Source organism: Typopeltis vanoorti, chromosome 25, assembly GCF_054136105.1.
Source record: "Typopeltis vanoorti isolate ZY-2024b chromosome 25, IOZ_Tvanoo_1.0, whole genome shotgun sequence".
In the NCBI taxonomy this organism is placed as follows: domain Eukaryota; kingdom Metazoa; phylum Arthropoda; class Arachnida; order Uropygi; family Thelyphonidae; genus Typopeltis; species Typopeltis vanoorti.
In genome coordinates, this window is record NC_143573.1 from 67,886,210 (window position 1) to 67,904,083 (window position 17,874).

At 35.3% G+C, this 17,874-nt stretch overlaps 1 protein-coding gene across 1 annotated transcript in view; it reads left to right on the forward strand.

The window, feature by feature from the left end:
• LOC150092818 (endoplasmic reticulum-Golgi intermediate compartment protein 2) overlaps nucleotides 1–17,874 on the forward strand; it is a 203,931-nt gene that overhangs the window by 129,201 nt on the left and 56,856 nt on the right. Inside the window, exon 7 of the mRNA XM_090414670.1 lies at nucleotides 4,959–5,014. Coding sequence (XP_090270796.1) covers nucleotides 4,959–5,014 — 56 coding nt within the window. The remainder of the gene's footprint in view (nucleotides 1–4,958; nucleotides 5,015–17,874) is intronic.

The window sequence follows — 17,874 nt, forward strand, 5'->3', positions numbered from 1 at the left end:
GGCAGAATCCATACTAACAATTGCTTATTAGTTATGTAATTTTTGGGTAACATATAAGACTACTAATGATTTACTTATTACTTTAGAAAGAATTAAAGTCAAAGAAACTGCTTTGTAATTTGATGGGAATGGCTTTTTATATGGCTAATTTACAAGTTGTGTGATAGATACCTGAATAGGAGAAAATAAATGGTAACATAGAATAGTAGTCAACTTTGGAGTACACACCCTGAAGATAAATGGGAACACGTCATCAGGATCTAGAGGCTTTTTTCTGTTTAGCTGTTTGGACAAGATTCTACTAATATCTGGCAAAAAAATTTAAATGGGCTATGAATATTGTGTGTTTAGAATTGTAGGAGTGCATTTATCACAATTGCCAATTCAAGAATTGGATGGAGGAAAGTAAGAGGACGAGATTTAGGAGGTTTGGCTTTTCCTATTGGTAACAATGAAAAGGGAATCATCCAACTGCAAGAGCGATGGAAGCCAGGTTGGACAAAGTTCGTGCCAGTATTTTTATACATCAGAAAGCATGACTGCCCTATGGACATGGATTTATGGAATTTGGCCAAGGCATTCAAGGGTTCCACATGGGAAATTGATACACCTACTGTAGGGTGATTGTCTTCATATTTAATGGAATGGAAAGAAACAGCACAAAGAATGAATTATAGTTCATTCTTTGTGCTGTTTCAGGTTAATAGTTCCAATATTTTGGAACCATTAAACATGTGTTCCCAGACATCATTTGGGATACAGTGTAAGAACTGTAATAATGCATACAAAACATAAGACGTTAGACTTAGAAACCTGCGATCCTAAAAGGGCACCCCCTATGGTTGCTAATGGGCACCATATTTATTAAGGTTTGTTTGTTGCTTTTTTAAAAAAGAATCTGCAGCTAATTTCAAAACATTGTTCATTTTTGTATTTAAAAGCATAAAAAAAATTGCTAGCTATTTTTTCTGAGGGACCTTGGATATAGGGAATAGTAATTAGAATTACTATAATCTGTATGCTAAGAGGGATGCAAGAAGGAGAACAAGAGAGAGGAACAAGTGTTTTACTTTTTTTTCGACTTTGTAACCAATGGTAGAAAGTGCAATGAATAGTGATAAGTTCAGCTGTTACAGTAACCTGGTTGAAATAGAGGTCGATGGCTCTGTTAACAAGTGCTTGTATAATGCCATATTATTGGGAAGGAAAATGATGGGAAGCTTCTGAAGGTACAGATTACAGTATTATTACTACTATCCAAGGCATCCCAGAAAAAATTGCCAACATCCATATTCAAGAAGAATATAGCAAATGTATCTGTGGTTGTAATTATGGTCAATCATATGTAGTTGACAATGCCTTGGATACCTTGAAAAAATCAGATGAAAAAACTCTGCTTCACTGCAGTAAATGATGAGAATTGAGAATAGTAAGCATGAAAGACTGTTTTTTGAAATCAGTTGCAGATATAATACCCAACCAAACCTTAATAAATATGGTTATATAGAACTTTCTATGATTCATGAAATAATTCTTAGACCTACTACTGAATAACCAAGGCTGCCTGTCTTAGGACTTTAGGCTTCTGATCTAACTTCTTCAATCTATTTTTTTATTGTATTATAAAAATATTTTATCCCAGATGATGTCTCTCTGACAGAGAGAAAATATTGGAGCCATTAGAGGCATAATATGAGATTGAACAAACACTTAAACCTAAATACACTAGAATTGATAGTGGTATACAGAGAGTTGAAGTTTAGGAGTCACATTGTTAATGTGTTTGTCATCACATTGAATGACTGCAGTATTAAGAAAAAAGTTCCTGCAAGGCCAGCATAATCAGTTAGGTCATCTGGGTTCTGCAGAGTTGGAGAGAAAAAGAGTGTGTTGAAAAGATACAGAGTTGGACATCAAAGATGACATCTGCATGTGGAATTGTGCATACAAGCATTGGTTTAGAAATAGAGGAGATATTATAGAAACATACAAACTGGAAAGGGTTTCCTATGATATACCTACAAGGGAGATTTTGCAGTTCAAGGCTGACAAAAATCATCCCTAAAAGCTGATAAAAAGTGTAGTTAGGAACTCTGTGAGAGCAGATCTTTTAGTATGTGGTTTATGGAATAATGGGCTGCTGTTGTGGATGCATCTTCGTTGAATGTGTTGAAGGTGAGATATGATAGGAATTTAGTCATCATGTGACTTAGAAGTGAGTCCTCTCTTACTGAGTTCTTAAACTCTCAGCAGGAGTTTACAATTTAATATTACACTAATAATAAAATGTAGTAGAAAACCCTGCCTGTATAATACAAGGGTCATTTCGAAATATTCTGCACACTGTGCATGCATGACCAGTGAGATTATGTAGGAGCTTACTTTAATGTCCTTTGGAAGTCAGACTGAATAAAAGTGCCTTTTGTTCATTTTCTGTTTTTGATGTTCTTGTTTTATGAAATAAAATTTCAAAATGGAGGAAGAATCTTATTTAGGTCAGATATCAAACTACACTTTTGCTTGACATGCAAGGACACATGTTTCATATGATGTACTGTATGTATTCTCATAGAAAAGTATGGTGGCAAATACTTCTTCTTCCTTTACAACTTAGATTTCTTCTTCACATTGAAAGAACTGCTATATGAGAAATGTTTCCACTGCCATTGATGAAGCTTTTGCTGAAGTGATCTGATTTATTACATACATTAACAAAAATGGTTTGCTAACAAGAATCCAAGACTTTCTCAGTTGTTAGGCAACAGCAGTAAGGCAGAATTTAGATTATGTTAAAAAAAATCAAAATATATTTTATTAAATAAATGCTTGATTTAAGAACAGGCATACAGGACTTTTCAAAATGATTGTTGTAGGCAATTAATTAACAAAGGTAACTTATTTGAAAAAAAAAATTAATACATGAAATATTCACCCACATTGTATTAGCATCTTCAATATGAAATAATTGAAACACAAGTACATGCACAGAAATTCAGCAGCGCACTATAAATGATTCATTAGGGCAACAGTGGTCAATTAATACTAAAGTATAGTTTAGGATAATGCTTAAAAAAATTGTTACAGTCAGACTTGTTAAGATTTGGGCAAATAAAAAAGGCTCTCACCTAGCACTTTTGTATTAGGAATCTAGGCTTGTGTAAGGGCTTTGAGTTTCCTTCCAAGGAATTTTGTGTTTAGAGAAGATAGCATGCTCCAAGACAAGACTGCTCAATTATGGAATTGAGCAGTCTTGTTATAGATCTTGTTATGGCCAAATTATGAAAGAGCACAAAATTCACTGAGCACTTAGGAAAGCCATAGTCAGAAGCTTGTCCTTTGTTGATGAAAGAAATATGAAAATCTTGTAGTCATGTTGTAAAACTACTTTAATATTAAGTGGCTTAAGTATCTGAGAGATAGTCAGATATACCTTTGACATAAGAAATAGAAGTATAATTAACTTCTTGAAAGAAAAAAGATAGAGCCTTATAACTACTAATGGCTATGTTGATAAAAGACTCGTTGATGCCATTAAATAAGAAAGCTTATTTAATGTATCATGTTTCTTAAAGCAACAGTCTCCATTGTCCATGTCAAAGATCTGGATTTGTTAGAACTTTGGTTCATTATGTTCTTTCCTTATGTTCCACTGAGGTTTTATTATTTCAAGAAACAAAGACTCCATGCTCCTGTGGTTTATCATACTTTGCCAAAGTATGATAAACCACAGGAGCATGGAGTCTTTTAGAGAAGATAAATCTTCTCTAAATTTATCTTGGAGCATGCTATCTGTTTAGAGAAGATAGCATGCTCCAAGACAAGACTGCTCAATTATGGAATTGAGCAGTCTTGTTATAGATCTTGTTATGGCCAAATTATGAAAGAGCACAAAATTCACTGAGCACTTAGGAAAGCCATAGTCAGAAGCTTGTCCTTTGTTGATGAAAGAAATATGAAAATCTTGTAGTCATGTTGTAAAACTACTTTAATATTAAGTGGCTTAAGTATCTGAGAGATAGTCAGATATACCTTTGACGTAAGAAATAGAAGTATAATTAACTTCTTGAAAGAAAAAAGATAGAGCCTTATAACTACTAATGGCTTTGTTGATAAAAGACTCGTTGATGCCATTAAATAAGAAAGCTTATTTAATGTATCATGTTTCTTAAAGCAACAGTCTCCATTGTCCATGTCAAAGATCTGGATTTGTTAGAACTTTGGTTCATTATGTTCTTTCCTTATGTTCCACTGAGGTTTTATTATTTCAAGAAACAAAGACTCCATGCTCCTGTGGTTTATCATACTTTGGCTAGTTCTGAAGATCTACTGCGGTTCATTGCAAAGAACATGAAAATTACATTGAAGCACCATAATTCCTAGCAGGCTGGGAATACATTTTGATACAGAACGTATCAAAATGCAGAGTCCTTTGGAAGAAAAAGTCATGCATAAGAGCAGACTATTTATGGAATACCTTTGCAAGGACAGTTTTGAGGCATTATTACATTGAACCCGGTATGTTTGGTGGACTGTGTTCCCTTTATAAGGAACTACTGTTCCTATAGTCATTTTTTTTATTTATTAAATTACATGTAATTGAACTTTGTATTAATTCTCATTGTTGAAGTTCATTTGTATGTGTTGAGTACATCTGTGCTATAATTCATTTCATGCTGTAGATGCCTCTGAAACATGGCCAGATATTTTATATATTAAATAAATTTTTCATATTTATCTGTGTTGATTAATTTTCTAATATGTCCAGTTATATTCCTGTTTGTATAGATGCTGCTTTAGGTTCTGTTACTTTAAAAATTTACTTATAAGTAAATTTTTAAACAAGTACATACTAATGTGATACATAGACTTACTAGGGGAAAAAAAAAGTTTTGTTTACATATTTTGGAAGATTAGTTGGGCTTCAATTATGCAGGGAGATTTTTTTTCTTTACTTATAGGCATATTCCTCATCCAGCAGGACATGCACATCTCTCAGCTTTCCTTCGAGACAAAGGTTTGTTTTATCTAATTTTTTTTAAATATTTATTTTATATTCACAGTAATGAAAAAAAATATAATATTCCTAAGTTGTCTTTTCAATATTGTGTGCATCGGAACAATGGTTACTATGGCAAAACTGACAACTGCTATAAAAATAAACATATGATAAACACAAGGTACTTGTTTGGGAAGTGTTGAAACAAGAAAAGGTTACTGCCAAAAACGTGTGTGTGAAATTATAAGGTGGGTAATTATGAGAAGCTCTGTAGTCAGCTAGCATCAATATGTTATTGGGTAGATGAGTTGCACAGAAAAGATGTTCGTGGAAATTCATAAGGCAGTATCTGACACAAGCACTGTGTAACTGTATACCAAGAGTTAAGTGAGTAAATAGAGTAGGAGTGAAATGGAAGAACAGTGAAATCAAGCAAGCTATAGTGGAAAAGAAAATGCTGTGGAGAAGGTACAAGAGAGTTGATGGCAATTGGATCCATAAAGAGTATAAAGTGCAGGCTAGGAAGTTGACGAGCATGCTAAAGAAAGAAACTCTGAAAGGAGATTGGCTGGTCAGGCCAAGGTTAATTCAAGGGAATTCTTCTGCTATATAGCAAGCAGAAGAAAGAATAACATAGAATAATAATAATCAGCATATATCATACTGGTGTAAATGATGCTGTGCAACATATAGAAAGGAGGCAAGTATTAGGAGAATTGGAAATAAACGAATCAGAGGGGCATATCATGTGGTGATTGAGTTAGATGTTAATAAGGCTGGGGGAATGGTTGACATATCACCACGTATTCTTAAGGAATGTGCACCACAGTTGGCTATGCTCTTGGCCTGGTTATTTAATGAAAGTTTTGCAGTGGATAGGGTTCCTAAGGAGTGGAAAGAAGGCAAAATAGTACCACTCTACAAGCCTATAGTTCTAGGACAAAAGTTTCTAATTATAGACCAGTCTGTATAACTGCTGTCATAGTCAAAGTGTTAGAGAGATTGGTTAAAAATAGAATACAAAATTGGGTTTATGACATAATAGTCTTTTATGATGATCAGTATGGATTTGTAAGGGTAGGTCATGTTTTAGTAATTTACTTGCATTTTATAATAAGGTGATGAATGTGTTAGATAAGGGAGAATCATATACAGTGATATTCTTGGAATTTGCAAAAGCATTTGATAGATTACCACATGATAAGTTACTGTACAAGCTTTCAAAGATGAGAATTGACAGTGCATTAGTTAGATGGATCGGAGATTGGCTCTCTGAACAATACCAGCAAGTCATGTATGATGCAGAGTCTCAAAAAAAGGAGGGGATAAGCAGTGACATGACCCAGGGTTCTGTTCTAGGGCACTTGCTGTTTAACTTGTTTGTAAATGATGTATCCTATGGACTGACTGGGGATCTTCATTTGTTTGCTGATGATGATGCAAAGTTGAAGAGAATTATAAGTAGCACTGCTGATAATTCCTTTCAGGAAAATTTGAATAGACTTTGACACTTGGACAAAGGAGTGAGGTTGTACTTTTAATATTATTAAGTGCAAGGTGTTACATTTTGGTGTGCAAAAATATAATGCTGTGTACTATACTGCTAGTGCTGTATTGTGGGAAGTGAATGAGATTTGGGAGTGATGTTTGACAGTAGACTGAAGTTTAGAGGGAATATTTGAAGTGTTGCAAAGACTGCACATCGTAGTGCTGCTGTGATAAGAAGTACTCTAACACATAGGGATAAGGATGCAGTTGTGCCACTATATAAAGCACTGGTCAGACCACACTTGGACTATTGTGCTCTGATTTGGTCACCTGGTTTTCAATGTGATGTGGAAACATTGGAGAGGATCCAGAGAAGAGTGACTAAGTCCTTATCCTTACTATATCCTTACTATCCAATTTTAGTTATGGAAGAAATGTGGATTGCAGAGTTTGGTGGATAGAAGGAAAAGATGTAATATGATAGAGAGAGATATTTAAGTTAATGATGGGGGGGGGAGGTTATTGGATTAATCCAGAGAGGATTATAAACAAGAGGAGAAGAACCAGAGACCATCCCTGGAAGTTATGTAAGAGTGTGGTGAAGAGAGATTTGAGGAGTAAATTTTTTATATGGAGTATTGTCAGTGAATGGAATGTTACCAGAATATGTTGTTAATGTTATATAGAACATCGATATAACATTTTATTTGTTATATCGATGTTCTATATTTAATTTGCTTTATTCTTAATTTCCATATAGTCAATTAGTTGTTTTACCTTTATCTATCCTTTCTTACTTAAAACCTTATACTATCATAATCCTACCTGCTGCTCTATTGTTATATATTTATTATTATTATTATTATTATTATTAAACAAGACCTCATGGAGTCAAAGACTCATTTATCATTCATTATTTATTCTTTCTTCTCTTACTTTAATCTTAATTTTATATCTAGGATTGTTTCCTCTTCGGATACTGGTGAATTTATATTTTACTGCGCCAGCCAGTATGCTATAGCAGAAAAGATCCTTGCTCAGGGATACAATACTAGAGTCTGAAGATTACCTACATAATATCTTAATTTAACTGCCGTATAGATCAGATTATTGCAGTCATGACCTAAATCTATTATTATTATATTCACTCTCTAAATCCTTCCCGCCAAAATAGGTTCTATTTTTATAAGTGGTAATTTGGAATCGGAATCAGGCATGACTCAGGTTCAAGTAAATATGACATGTTTATTGGAATATCTAATACACATTACAAACTCATACGCATAATTATGTTCAATACTAAATAAACTCGAACTAAGAGATTAACACATTCAAACTAATTAAAACTTATAAAGCATGCTAAACACAGTAATTACACATTGGGATATAAATCAAATGATAATAAGTTAAGCTAAATTCCTTCTAGCAGTATTACTCGTAAGAACAAACTATCAACCATTCTAATGTTACTGAGACACTAAATTCTACCTTTCATATCGCATCAAATTAATCCTATCACATACAAGTTACAAAAGATCTCTCCTAAACAATTCTTCTTACTCACAAACAAGGTTAACTTTCTAAATAGTGACTGTCCACAGAGTTCCTTACTATAAAGTTCTTAATTTCACATTCGTAAACAATCTTCTCTCTTCTAATGAACATTCACACAAAATTAGAGCAATAGCACCTTACCGACTTTTTTCCACGTTGTTCTGCACCACGTGTTTTTCTGGATATTTCTCATCTATTTGACTGTCTATACGCCAACATAGGGGTTACGCTATCGTCATTCTTTCTGCCGAAAATGGACTCAAAATCTTTGCGTTTCAGGAACAACTCAATGGGGCTTTTCAGCGACGGCCTGATTCTGCTAGAACTGGAATTTTTACCTTCAGCTTCATTTCTTTACGAACGCTCGCTGCCCGACATCACAGACTTCACTCCCCCCCCTACGCAAAACTGCCCGCCAACTTCTGAACCACCCAACAGGAAAACGATACGACAAGAGAAAGCCTTGTTTTCCAGGCTCAACCCCCTTTTATACTCCTATAGAGTGCCCTCTTTTTCAGCCCCTTTTTGCACATGATCCTTACTAATTTCACCCTTTGGCTTATCCTTCATTTCTACGACGCTGATATACTCAATTCATGGAATACGTGGTTACGTGATTTTTCGAATAAGCTATACCCACCAGCGTTATGCTGTAAGCGTGTAGCTTTAGGCCTTCCAGGAATTAATACTTAACAGCTTTATGATGACTCACAATAGATTTTACAAAGCTTAATTAAGGCTTAAATTTAATTCACGTTATCCCTCCTTTTTAAGACATGCAAAATGAAGTCTCAAATTAATCACAATAGCTTAAATATAAGGTGCTTAAATAAAGAATACAAATTTTTTACATAAAGTGAGGAAGTTTCACTTTTAATTACAACAGATGTGCAGGTATTTCTCTGTCTGTAATTTTTATATGTTAGACCCTAAATTAATGATTTCTTTCAAAGATTTTTTCATTTATAAAAAAAGTTTTTCTAATTCCTTTATAAAAACTATTTTTGCTTCTTCTTCAATTCTCTGGGGATAAACCTAGCATTCTTTCTGGGCCTGAATTCATATTTATTTTGGACAAATCCTTTTTTTTTTCTGTCACTGGCTGTGCTTCCTTCTCTTATCTCTGTTGAACTTAACATGTATCCTACATTGCTCTGTACCTTATCCCTCCAATTACATTTGACTATACTGCTATCTTGAAATGTATTGGACCTAATTCCAGTTTCATCTGAATTATTCACAAATCTTGCACAATCTGTGAGTATGTGTGCAGCCTTTATAGAAGAGTTAAATCCCAAACTAATAACTCGCTTATTACCTTCTAAGCTTGAAGAGAAAACATAAGAAGTGGGCATAAATTAACTGTCGCTTAGATTGTATATTTACTTCGCGTCTTCTGTTCCTGTTCCACCTTGAATAGTTAAATTAACCTCTAGATCTTTCAAATCTCTCAATTACATTCACAGCGATTGTTCCCTGACTACTTTCTCCTAATTTCTTTTCTGCTTCTCCTTGTTCGTTTACTATTTTAATGCTAGATATATGATGTCTCAGATTGACTGTTCACTTCTGAATTTGAAGCTATCTCAGAATCAATCTGGTTATCGATACATTCTTCATTATCCCTCTTAGACTGTACACTTTGTACGATGTTAGTCTAATTTTGCATTCTGTCCTGATGTGATTCTCTAACTTTCCTTCCATTATTATTTCCCTCTTCACCTGACCGTTTTCTTCCCATAAGGAATATTTCATTATGAGAGAAGTCGCATGAGAATTTGTACTTCTCTAGAAATCTTATTCCCAAGATGATTTGTGAGCTTGGGCGAGATGTCCTAGATGATCAACAAATCTTGCCAAACACTCATGTTAATTTCAGGTAAGTTCAATTTTACTCTAACCTTCTTTGTTACATATATCTCTGATGTTGAGATTCCTAATAATCTAATCGGTCTCTTTAGTTTATAACTACCTCGCCATAGATGGACTTTTATTTCTTGAAGATAATCTTCAGTAATTACAGAGGCAGTATTTACTAGGAACCAGTATCTAGCAGTATGTTACAATAACATCCCTGTATGTTCCCCTCAATTATCATTCTCGATCCTCTTAGATGTTCATGATTTCTTTGTGCTCTCTTCCATAGTTTACCTTCATAATTATGAGGAGTGTGCCCAAATCTCAACTCATTTCTATTATTTATCATGGAGAGCCTCTTGTTCTTAAAACTGTTGCAAGCTATGTGCCCAATCTCATTGCAACAGAAACATCTAGGAGGCTCCCTTCTGTTCTTTATCTCATTGGTCTTCTCATTTTGAGGTATAGTTGATTCTAAAGTCTTTTCTGTAACTGCCGCCAGCTGTTTCAATACAGTTTCAATACGGCTCACAATCAGTTGTTGCAGTCTTTCGACTTCCTTTTTTATCATTTCATCAGTCTTCTCTGTTTGAGATATAGTTGTCTGAGAGGTCTCTTCAGTTGTTGCCACAAGCCGCTGAAGTGCAGCATCAAGACGGTCCATTATGGGCTGTTGTAAGCGTTCAACTTCTTGTTTAATCATTGAACATACATTGAACATTGAAGTAGGACTGTCTGACAATGTCAGACAGTCCTACTTCTTTTGTGGTGTTGATCTCATAGTCAGTCACTTGATTGAAGTCGATTGATCCTTCTCCATCTTTCTCACTACTCATTTGATCATTATTAAATCATGCTCTCACATGTGCCTGACTCCCTTTCAGTATTGTTCACACAAGCGGAATCATTTGCCTCTTTAATCATGTGAACATTGCCGTTTTTCTCTTCTCTAATGACATTGTCGGACCCAATTGAGCTTGTGGGACAAATGTCTCCAAGCAGTTGCTCTCTTTGTCTTACTGCTGTCAAGCACTCCTCTAAATTTGTTATGTCCCTCCCAAATGCTGTTTCCTTCAGTTCTTATCTCAATCCCCCTCTATAATGTTGGAAGACTGCCCAGTTAAGATGGTGGCGGTCTTCATCAGAGACGCTTAACGTATTGGCAAGAGCTAAGAATCGGTTATGGTAGTCTGACACACTTTCCTTGTCTTTCTGTACCATCTTCTTTAGCTTCCATAGATTTGGTCCCACATTCCTTACTTTAGAGAACTGGTATATTAGGACCTCCTTAAATTTATTGTGATCTCTAGTTTCTTTTAAGACAGGCGAGGAATAAAAGTATGTCTTTGCCTTCCCAATAAGCTTACTTCTGAGAAGAATTAGCAGTTGGAGCTCACTCCATCTACCAATTCTCCTTAGTTCCTCTATGTACTCAAAAAATGCTAGAACCACATCAGATTCCTCCCCTGAGAACTGAGGAAAGACCTGTTGAGGATTTATAGTCCTAAAGAATTCAGAGTCATCTAAATCTGAGCTTGACAGTTGAGGCATACCTGCATTCATCTTACAAACTTAAAATTTCCCTTTTCCACACTCTTTGATATTCCAACAAATGCCTGGCTGTCTGTTACAAATCCAAGACCAACTTATAGTGATTATTCCCTATTAACCTTAATTTTAGGGGCCCTAATCACATCCTGTTGGCTGCGCCATTGTTAAATAGTTGTTCTATTGTTATTAGTGGTAATTTGGAATCGTAATCAGGCATGACTCAGGTTCAAGTAAATATGACACGTTTATTGGAATATCTAATACACATTACAAACTCATACACGTAATTATGTTCAATACTAAATAAACTCGAACTAAGAGATTAACACATTCGAACTAATTAAAACTTATAAGGCATGCTAAACACAGTAATTACACATTGGGATATAAATCAAATCATAATAAGTTAAGCTAAATTCCTTCTAGCAGTATTACTCGTAAGAACAAACTATCAACCATTCTAATGTTACTGAGACACTAAATTCTATCTTTCATATCGCATCAAGTTAATCCTATCACATGCACGTTACAAAAGATCTCTCCTAAACAATTCTTCTTACTCACAAATGAGGTTAACTTTCTAAATAGTGACTGTCCACAGAGTTCCTTACTATAAAGTTCTTAATTTCACATTCGTAAACAATCTTCTCTCTTCTAATGAACATTCACACAAAATTAGAACAATAGCACCTTACCGACTTTTTTCTGCGTCATTCTGCACCACGTGTTTTTCTGGATATTTCTCATCTATTTTGGCTGTCTATATGCCAACATAGGGGTTACGCTATCGTCATTCTTTCTGCTGGAAACGGACTCAAAATCTTTGCGTTTCGGGAACAACTCGATGGGGCTTTTCAGCGACGGCCTGATTCTGCTAGAACTGGAATTTTTACCTTCAGCTTCATTTCTTTACGAACGCCCGCTGCCAAACATCATAGACTTCACTCGCCCCCTTACGCGAAACTGCCCGCCAACTTCTGAACCACCCAACAGGAAAACGATACGACAAGAGAAAGCCTTGTTTTTCAAGCTCAACCCCCTTTTATACTCCTATAGAGTGCCCTCTTTTTCAGCCCCTTTTTGCACACGATCTTTACTAATTTCACCCTTTGGCTTATCCTTCATTTCTACGACGCTGATATACTCGGATTCATGGAATACATGGTTACATGATTTTCCGAATAAGCTATACTCACCAGCGTTATGCTGTTAGCGTGTAGTTTTAGGCCTTCCAGGAATTAATACTTAACAGCTTTACGATGACTCGCAATAGATTTTACAAAGTTTAATTAAGGCTTAAATTTAATTCACATTATCCCTCTTTTTTAAGACATACAAAATGAAATCTCAAATCATTATGATAGCTTAAATAAAGAATACAAATTTTTTACATAAAGTGAGGAAGTTTCACTTTTAATTACAACAGATGTGCAGGTATTTCTTTATGCTTGCAATTTTTATATGTTAGACTCTAAATGAATGATTTCTTTCCAAGATTACTTCATTTAGGATCTAACAGTGGTAAGGATTTTAAGATTCAGTATGGTAGACATGTTGACAGCTGAATGAGTCTGCCAACTCTATGGAGGGTATAAGAATAATGGTGCCTCCATAGCGCAATTGGAAGAACAGCAGAACATCATGCTCTTCGATTGGAGAAGACTTAGGTTTGATTCTTGTCATGATAAGGAGAGTCCTTATATGGGCTTTTTCAATTGAAGGTGAGTTACCTGATCTCATATAGAGGTAGCAGGGATTTTTCTCCTGGAAACTCAGGTTTTTCGTCCTGCATACAGACAAATCAGTCTCGAAAACACATGCAATTTACAGACAAATCTGCCTTGAGAGAACACACACACAATTTACAGACCAAAAAAACCATTGTTGCTAATGATGGGTGGTAAATGGCATTGATGGTAGTTGTGGAGAGGGTGAGGTGTACTTAACGAAGTAGAGCAGATTGCCCTCCCGTGATGAGTCCTTGGACTCCCTGGAGGCGTCATGTAATAATAGTAATATTTATGTGTGGGGGGGGGGAGAAGATGCTTTCATTAAGCTCTTTGTGCTGTTAAAAAGCAGGAATGAAAATTCAAATGTTACGTCATTGCTCTTTGAAATTTAACTATTTTATTCACTCTGTAGGGCCTCTAAAGTTATCTACTAACTTGATTCCTGTGAGACTTCCCCCTTTTAACTCAGGCAAATATTTCTATTTGTCTGAGTCAATATTTCCATCCTTATTTCTATATCAATATTTCTATCCTTAGCCGAAGTCTAAGGATAGAAATATCTTATCCTAAGGAAAGTTCACAGAAATCAAGTGTCACCAATAATATTAAATTAGATCAGGGAGCTGTGGATACCTTAGCTTTGCAGTCGTAGCCCTTTACTCTTAATTTTCTTTGGATATTCCCCACATGCATAGGTTTGATATTTTTATGCATAGTGAAGTCAGTCAACATGTTCAGAACACACATAAGTATAAATTAGAAAACATGTTTATTTTACAACTAAAGATTACAAAGAAAAACACAATGTTAATGGCAATACTCATCATCATCATCAAATTCCTGCCATGTACCCTCAAGGGGTGTACAGGATATGACAGTACTACATGAAAAAATTACATCATTACTAACTTCCTATCTACAATTTTCCTCCAAATCAGTCTGTTACTTGTCAAGACTCCAACATTATCAGATCTTTTATTTCTATCGTCTAAGGCACTTTGTACCGTATCAATCCACCTATATCTTGGTCTTCCTCTGGGTCGTTTTCCTGCCAACCTGGCAGAGAACACTTGTTTTGCTAATCTTTCCTCTCCCATTCTATTTAAGTGACCATACCACCTGAGATTAGCTCTGCTAACGCATTCCTGGATGCTGACAATGTCAAGTTCTTTCCTAATATTCTCATTTTTAATATGATATTGCCATTGATGCCATCTGTTCACGCCTCTAATCTTTCTCAGGACTCTCATATCTGCGGTCTCTAGTCTTTGGTCAAGTGTTTTACTTCTCACCTAGCTCTCAGATCCATAAGTTAAAACTGGTTTGAACACTATCTTGTATACAGCTAATTTAGTGTTCTGACTAATTTCTTTCTTATTCCATATGAATTTATTCAGTTGACTTCCCACCATACCAGCTTTGCTGATTCTGTTGTCTATTTCTATATTTAATTTACCATCTTCAGTAAAAATCGTGCCTAAGTAGCTGAAATGTTTTACTTGTTCCACAGGTTCTCCATTCACAACACAGTTGACATTTTCAATGATTCTGCCTATTTTCATTGTCTTTGTCTTTTTATTGCTGACCTTCATACCATATCTGTTACAACAGCTATTCAATTTAGTAAGAGAATCTTGCAGACTTGTAGCGGATTTATTTAGAAGTATAACATCATCTGCATAAAGCAAAGAGCTGACATTAACATCTCCAATTTTGATATCAGGTTTAATACCACATTCCTTCATAATGTGATCCATATAGATAATGAATAACAGAGGGGATAATGTACATCCTTGTCTCACACCAGATTTAACATTAAACCATCTTCCTTCAATTCTAACTGCTGACTTACAACTCAAATAAAGACTAAGTATTGCTTGATATAATGCCCCATTGACACCATATAACTGCAGCGTATTGAATAGCTTCTCTCTTGGCACCTTGTCATATGCCTTTTCCAAATCGACAAAACTTAAATACAGATCTTTGTTGTATATTCCCATGCTTTCTCGACTATTTGTCGTAAAGTGAAGATCTGATCCTTACAGCCTCTATTTGGCCTGAATCCAGCATGTTCTTCACCAAGCTTTTCTTCCACAATTCTTCTCAACCGTTTCTCAAGTATACTTGCATAGATCTTGCCAGGAACACTCAGTAGGGAAATACCTCTGAAATTCTCAGTTTTATTTCCCTTTTTATATATGGGTACTATGAGAGCTCTACTCCAATCATCGGGAATTTGTCCCTCTGTCCAGGCTTTCTGAACTATGCAGTGCAGCCACTGTAAGACTTTTATACCACCATACTTCAGCATTTCTGGTCAAATATCATCTACTTCTGCTGCCTTTCCACATTTCAAGCCTTTGATGGCTTTTTCTACTTCAAGTATGGATATGTATTCCTGACTGCATGCCTGGTCAGTGTTTTTTATCACTGTGCTGTCATCACTGCTTGTTTCATTTAGCAGTTTTTCAAAGTAATTACTCCATACTTCAAGGCTATCTTTTTCTCCTGTTTTCATGTCACCTTTATCATCTCTAACTCCTTTTACAGCACTCTTTCCTCCATTTCTAAGCTTCTTCAACAACCTCCAGAATATTTTGCCACCTTCTTGATATTTATTTTCTATATTCTTGCCAAAGTCCTCCCATGACTTTTGTTTAGCTAGTTTTACACACTGTTTAGCTTTCTTACATTTGTCTCTGCATTCTGTAAGAGTAAAAGCTGACTTATTTGCCAGGAACTTTTGATATGCTTTCTTCTTTTCCTTCACTGCCTCTTTAACTTCCTGTGTCCACCAGAGAGTCTGATTTTTTTATCCTTGCACACAACCTCACCACATGCCTCTCTGGCAGAATCAATCAATGTTTTCTTCAGAGTTTGCCACTGAATCTCCAAGGTTTGATTCCTGTTCTCAAACTCTTTCATTTTCTTTTCAATAATCTTTCTGTATTTTAGTCTACAGTTCACATCTGAGAGCTGCTCAACTTTTATTCACTTTAAAACTTTCTTACATGTTATTCTTTTCAATATGAAATTCAATTTTATCCTGCTCAAGACTAAATAGTGATCACTTCCAATTTCAAATCCTCTGTACACTCTGGTGTCCTGCACCAGGGAGAAAACATCACTATCAACAATAACATAGTCAATGAGACTTTTCTTATTCCTAGCCTCTTCTCTCCATGTGAATTTGTGCACATTTTTATGTTGGAACATGGTGTTAGTAATAACCAGTCCATGTCCTGAGCAGAAATCCAACAGATATTTGCCATTATTATTAGCTTTGCTCTTTTCTCCAAATTTTCCCAAAATGGCAATATTAAGATAAAGAATTGTTTAAAATTTCATGCACAACTCTCTCACTTTAAATATACAAATCATTGTTACATTAAAGAATCATTTAAGCAAATACTACATTAATCATATATTATCTGGTGTGTATTTGGCACAAAACACTATTCAGGTTCTTAGATCATATAAGTTCTAATATCAGTTTCATTACAATAACTGCCGTAATCGCACAATACTAGGATTCTCAGACAAACAGTCCAATGAGATTTTCGAGTATCCCTGACTATTTTAAGTCATCAAAGTTCACTTCCCTTCAGAAAGGATCTAAATTTCTTCCATTCACAAATATTTAAACAATGTAATAAGAAATTCACAGTACTTATCTACACTGCTAGGTCTGCATCGAGATCTTTTCATCTATCGCTTCTAGTGGAATTTCACTGTTGTTACAACATGCTGCCACGTGGGAATCACATGCATGATACGAATCTGGTACTCGCCTTTGTTATCTAACATCGTCTGGCTCTCGCCAATGGCCAATGGTTTGGATCTGCTGTTGGTTGGTGCATCGTCTTGCCGGGACTTATGCTAATCAGCTATGGGAACATAGAGACTCGACATCGCCTTCTTAACACGATGAGAAAATCAGAACAGAGAAATAAACGGGGGGGGGGGGGGTTTCTAACCTGCGCTGCCTATTCATTTCATTTCTCAGCGCCCTCTTTTACAACTTTGAAACTCACACACAGAAGCCCCCTATTCGTTCTGACTGGGTGATGTCATTCTGCCACCTTACGGAGTCTTGTATTTTCTGGAATGCATGCCCCCGAACTCTTCAGCCTCGGTCGTTGCATCATAACCGTTGTGTTTCTGCAATCTTTGACCTTTCGTTAGCAGTGTGTTAATGTTCTTGCATGCACAGTTTTATTTCTAACGGTTAAGTTTTCACATATATTCAAATTACATCGTTTCAGATTGCATAAGATCTCAGATTTAATACTTCTCTTATTTTATTCTTTCTATGTTAATATGATATTATTTCCTTAGTGAATTGAAGTTTAACTGCTAAAAGGGGCAAGTATGTTTATCCAGTTAAGCATTAACTGGATTTTGTTAGATCCTGTATGGGTGATTCTTTTGTGAATAAAGTCTCCCATTCACAATCACAAATGATTTTTGTTTTCATTAACATTGAAGTTTCACATGAAGTGAACAGTGTTCATAATAAACTGGTTGCAAAGTGAATTTACATGACTTGAATTTATCTATAAACAAAGCCAAACTCTTTTCATGCCTTTATTACAATTGAAAGTGTTGGATAGTTGACAGATCCTTCATGACCTTTGGCTACATTGATCACTTTCAAAACTTACATAAACAAAACTCATTTTATTTGCAAGTAAA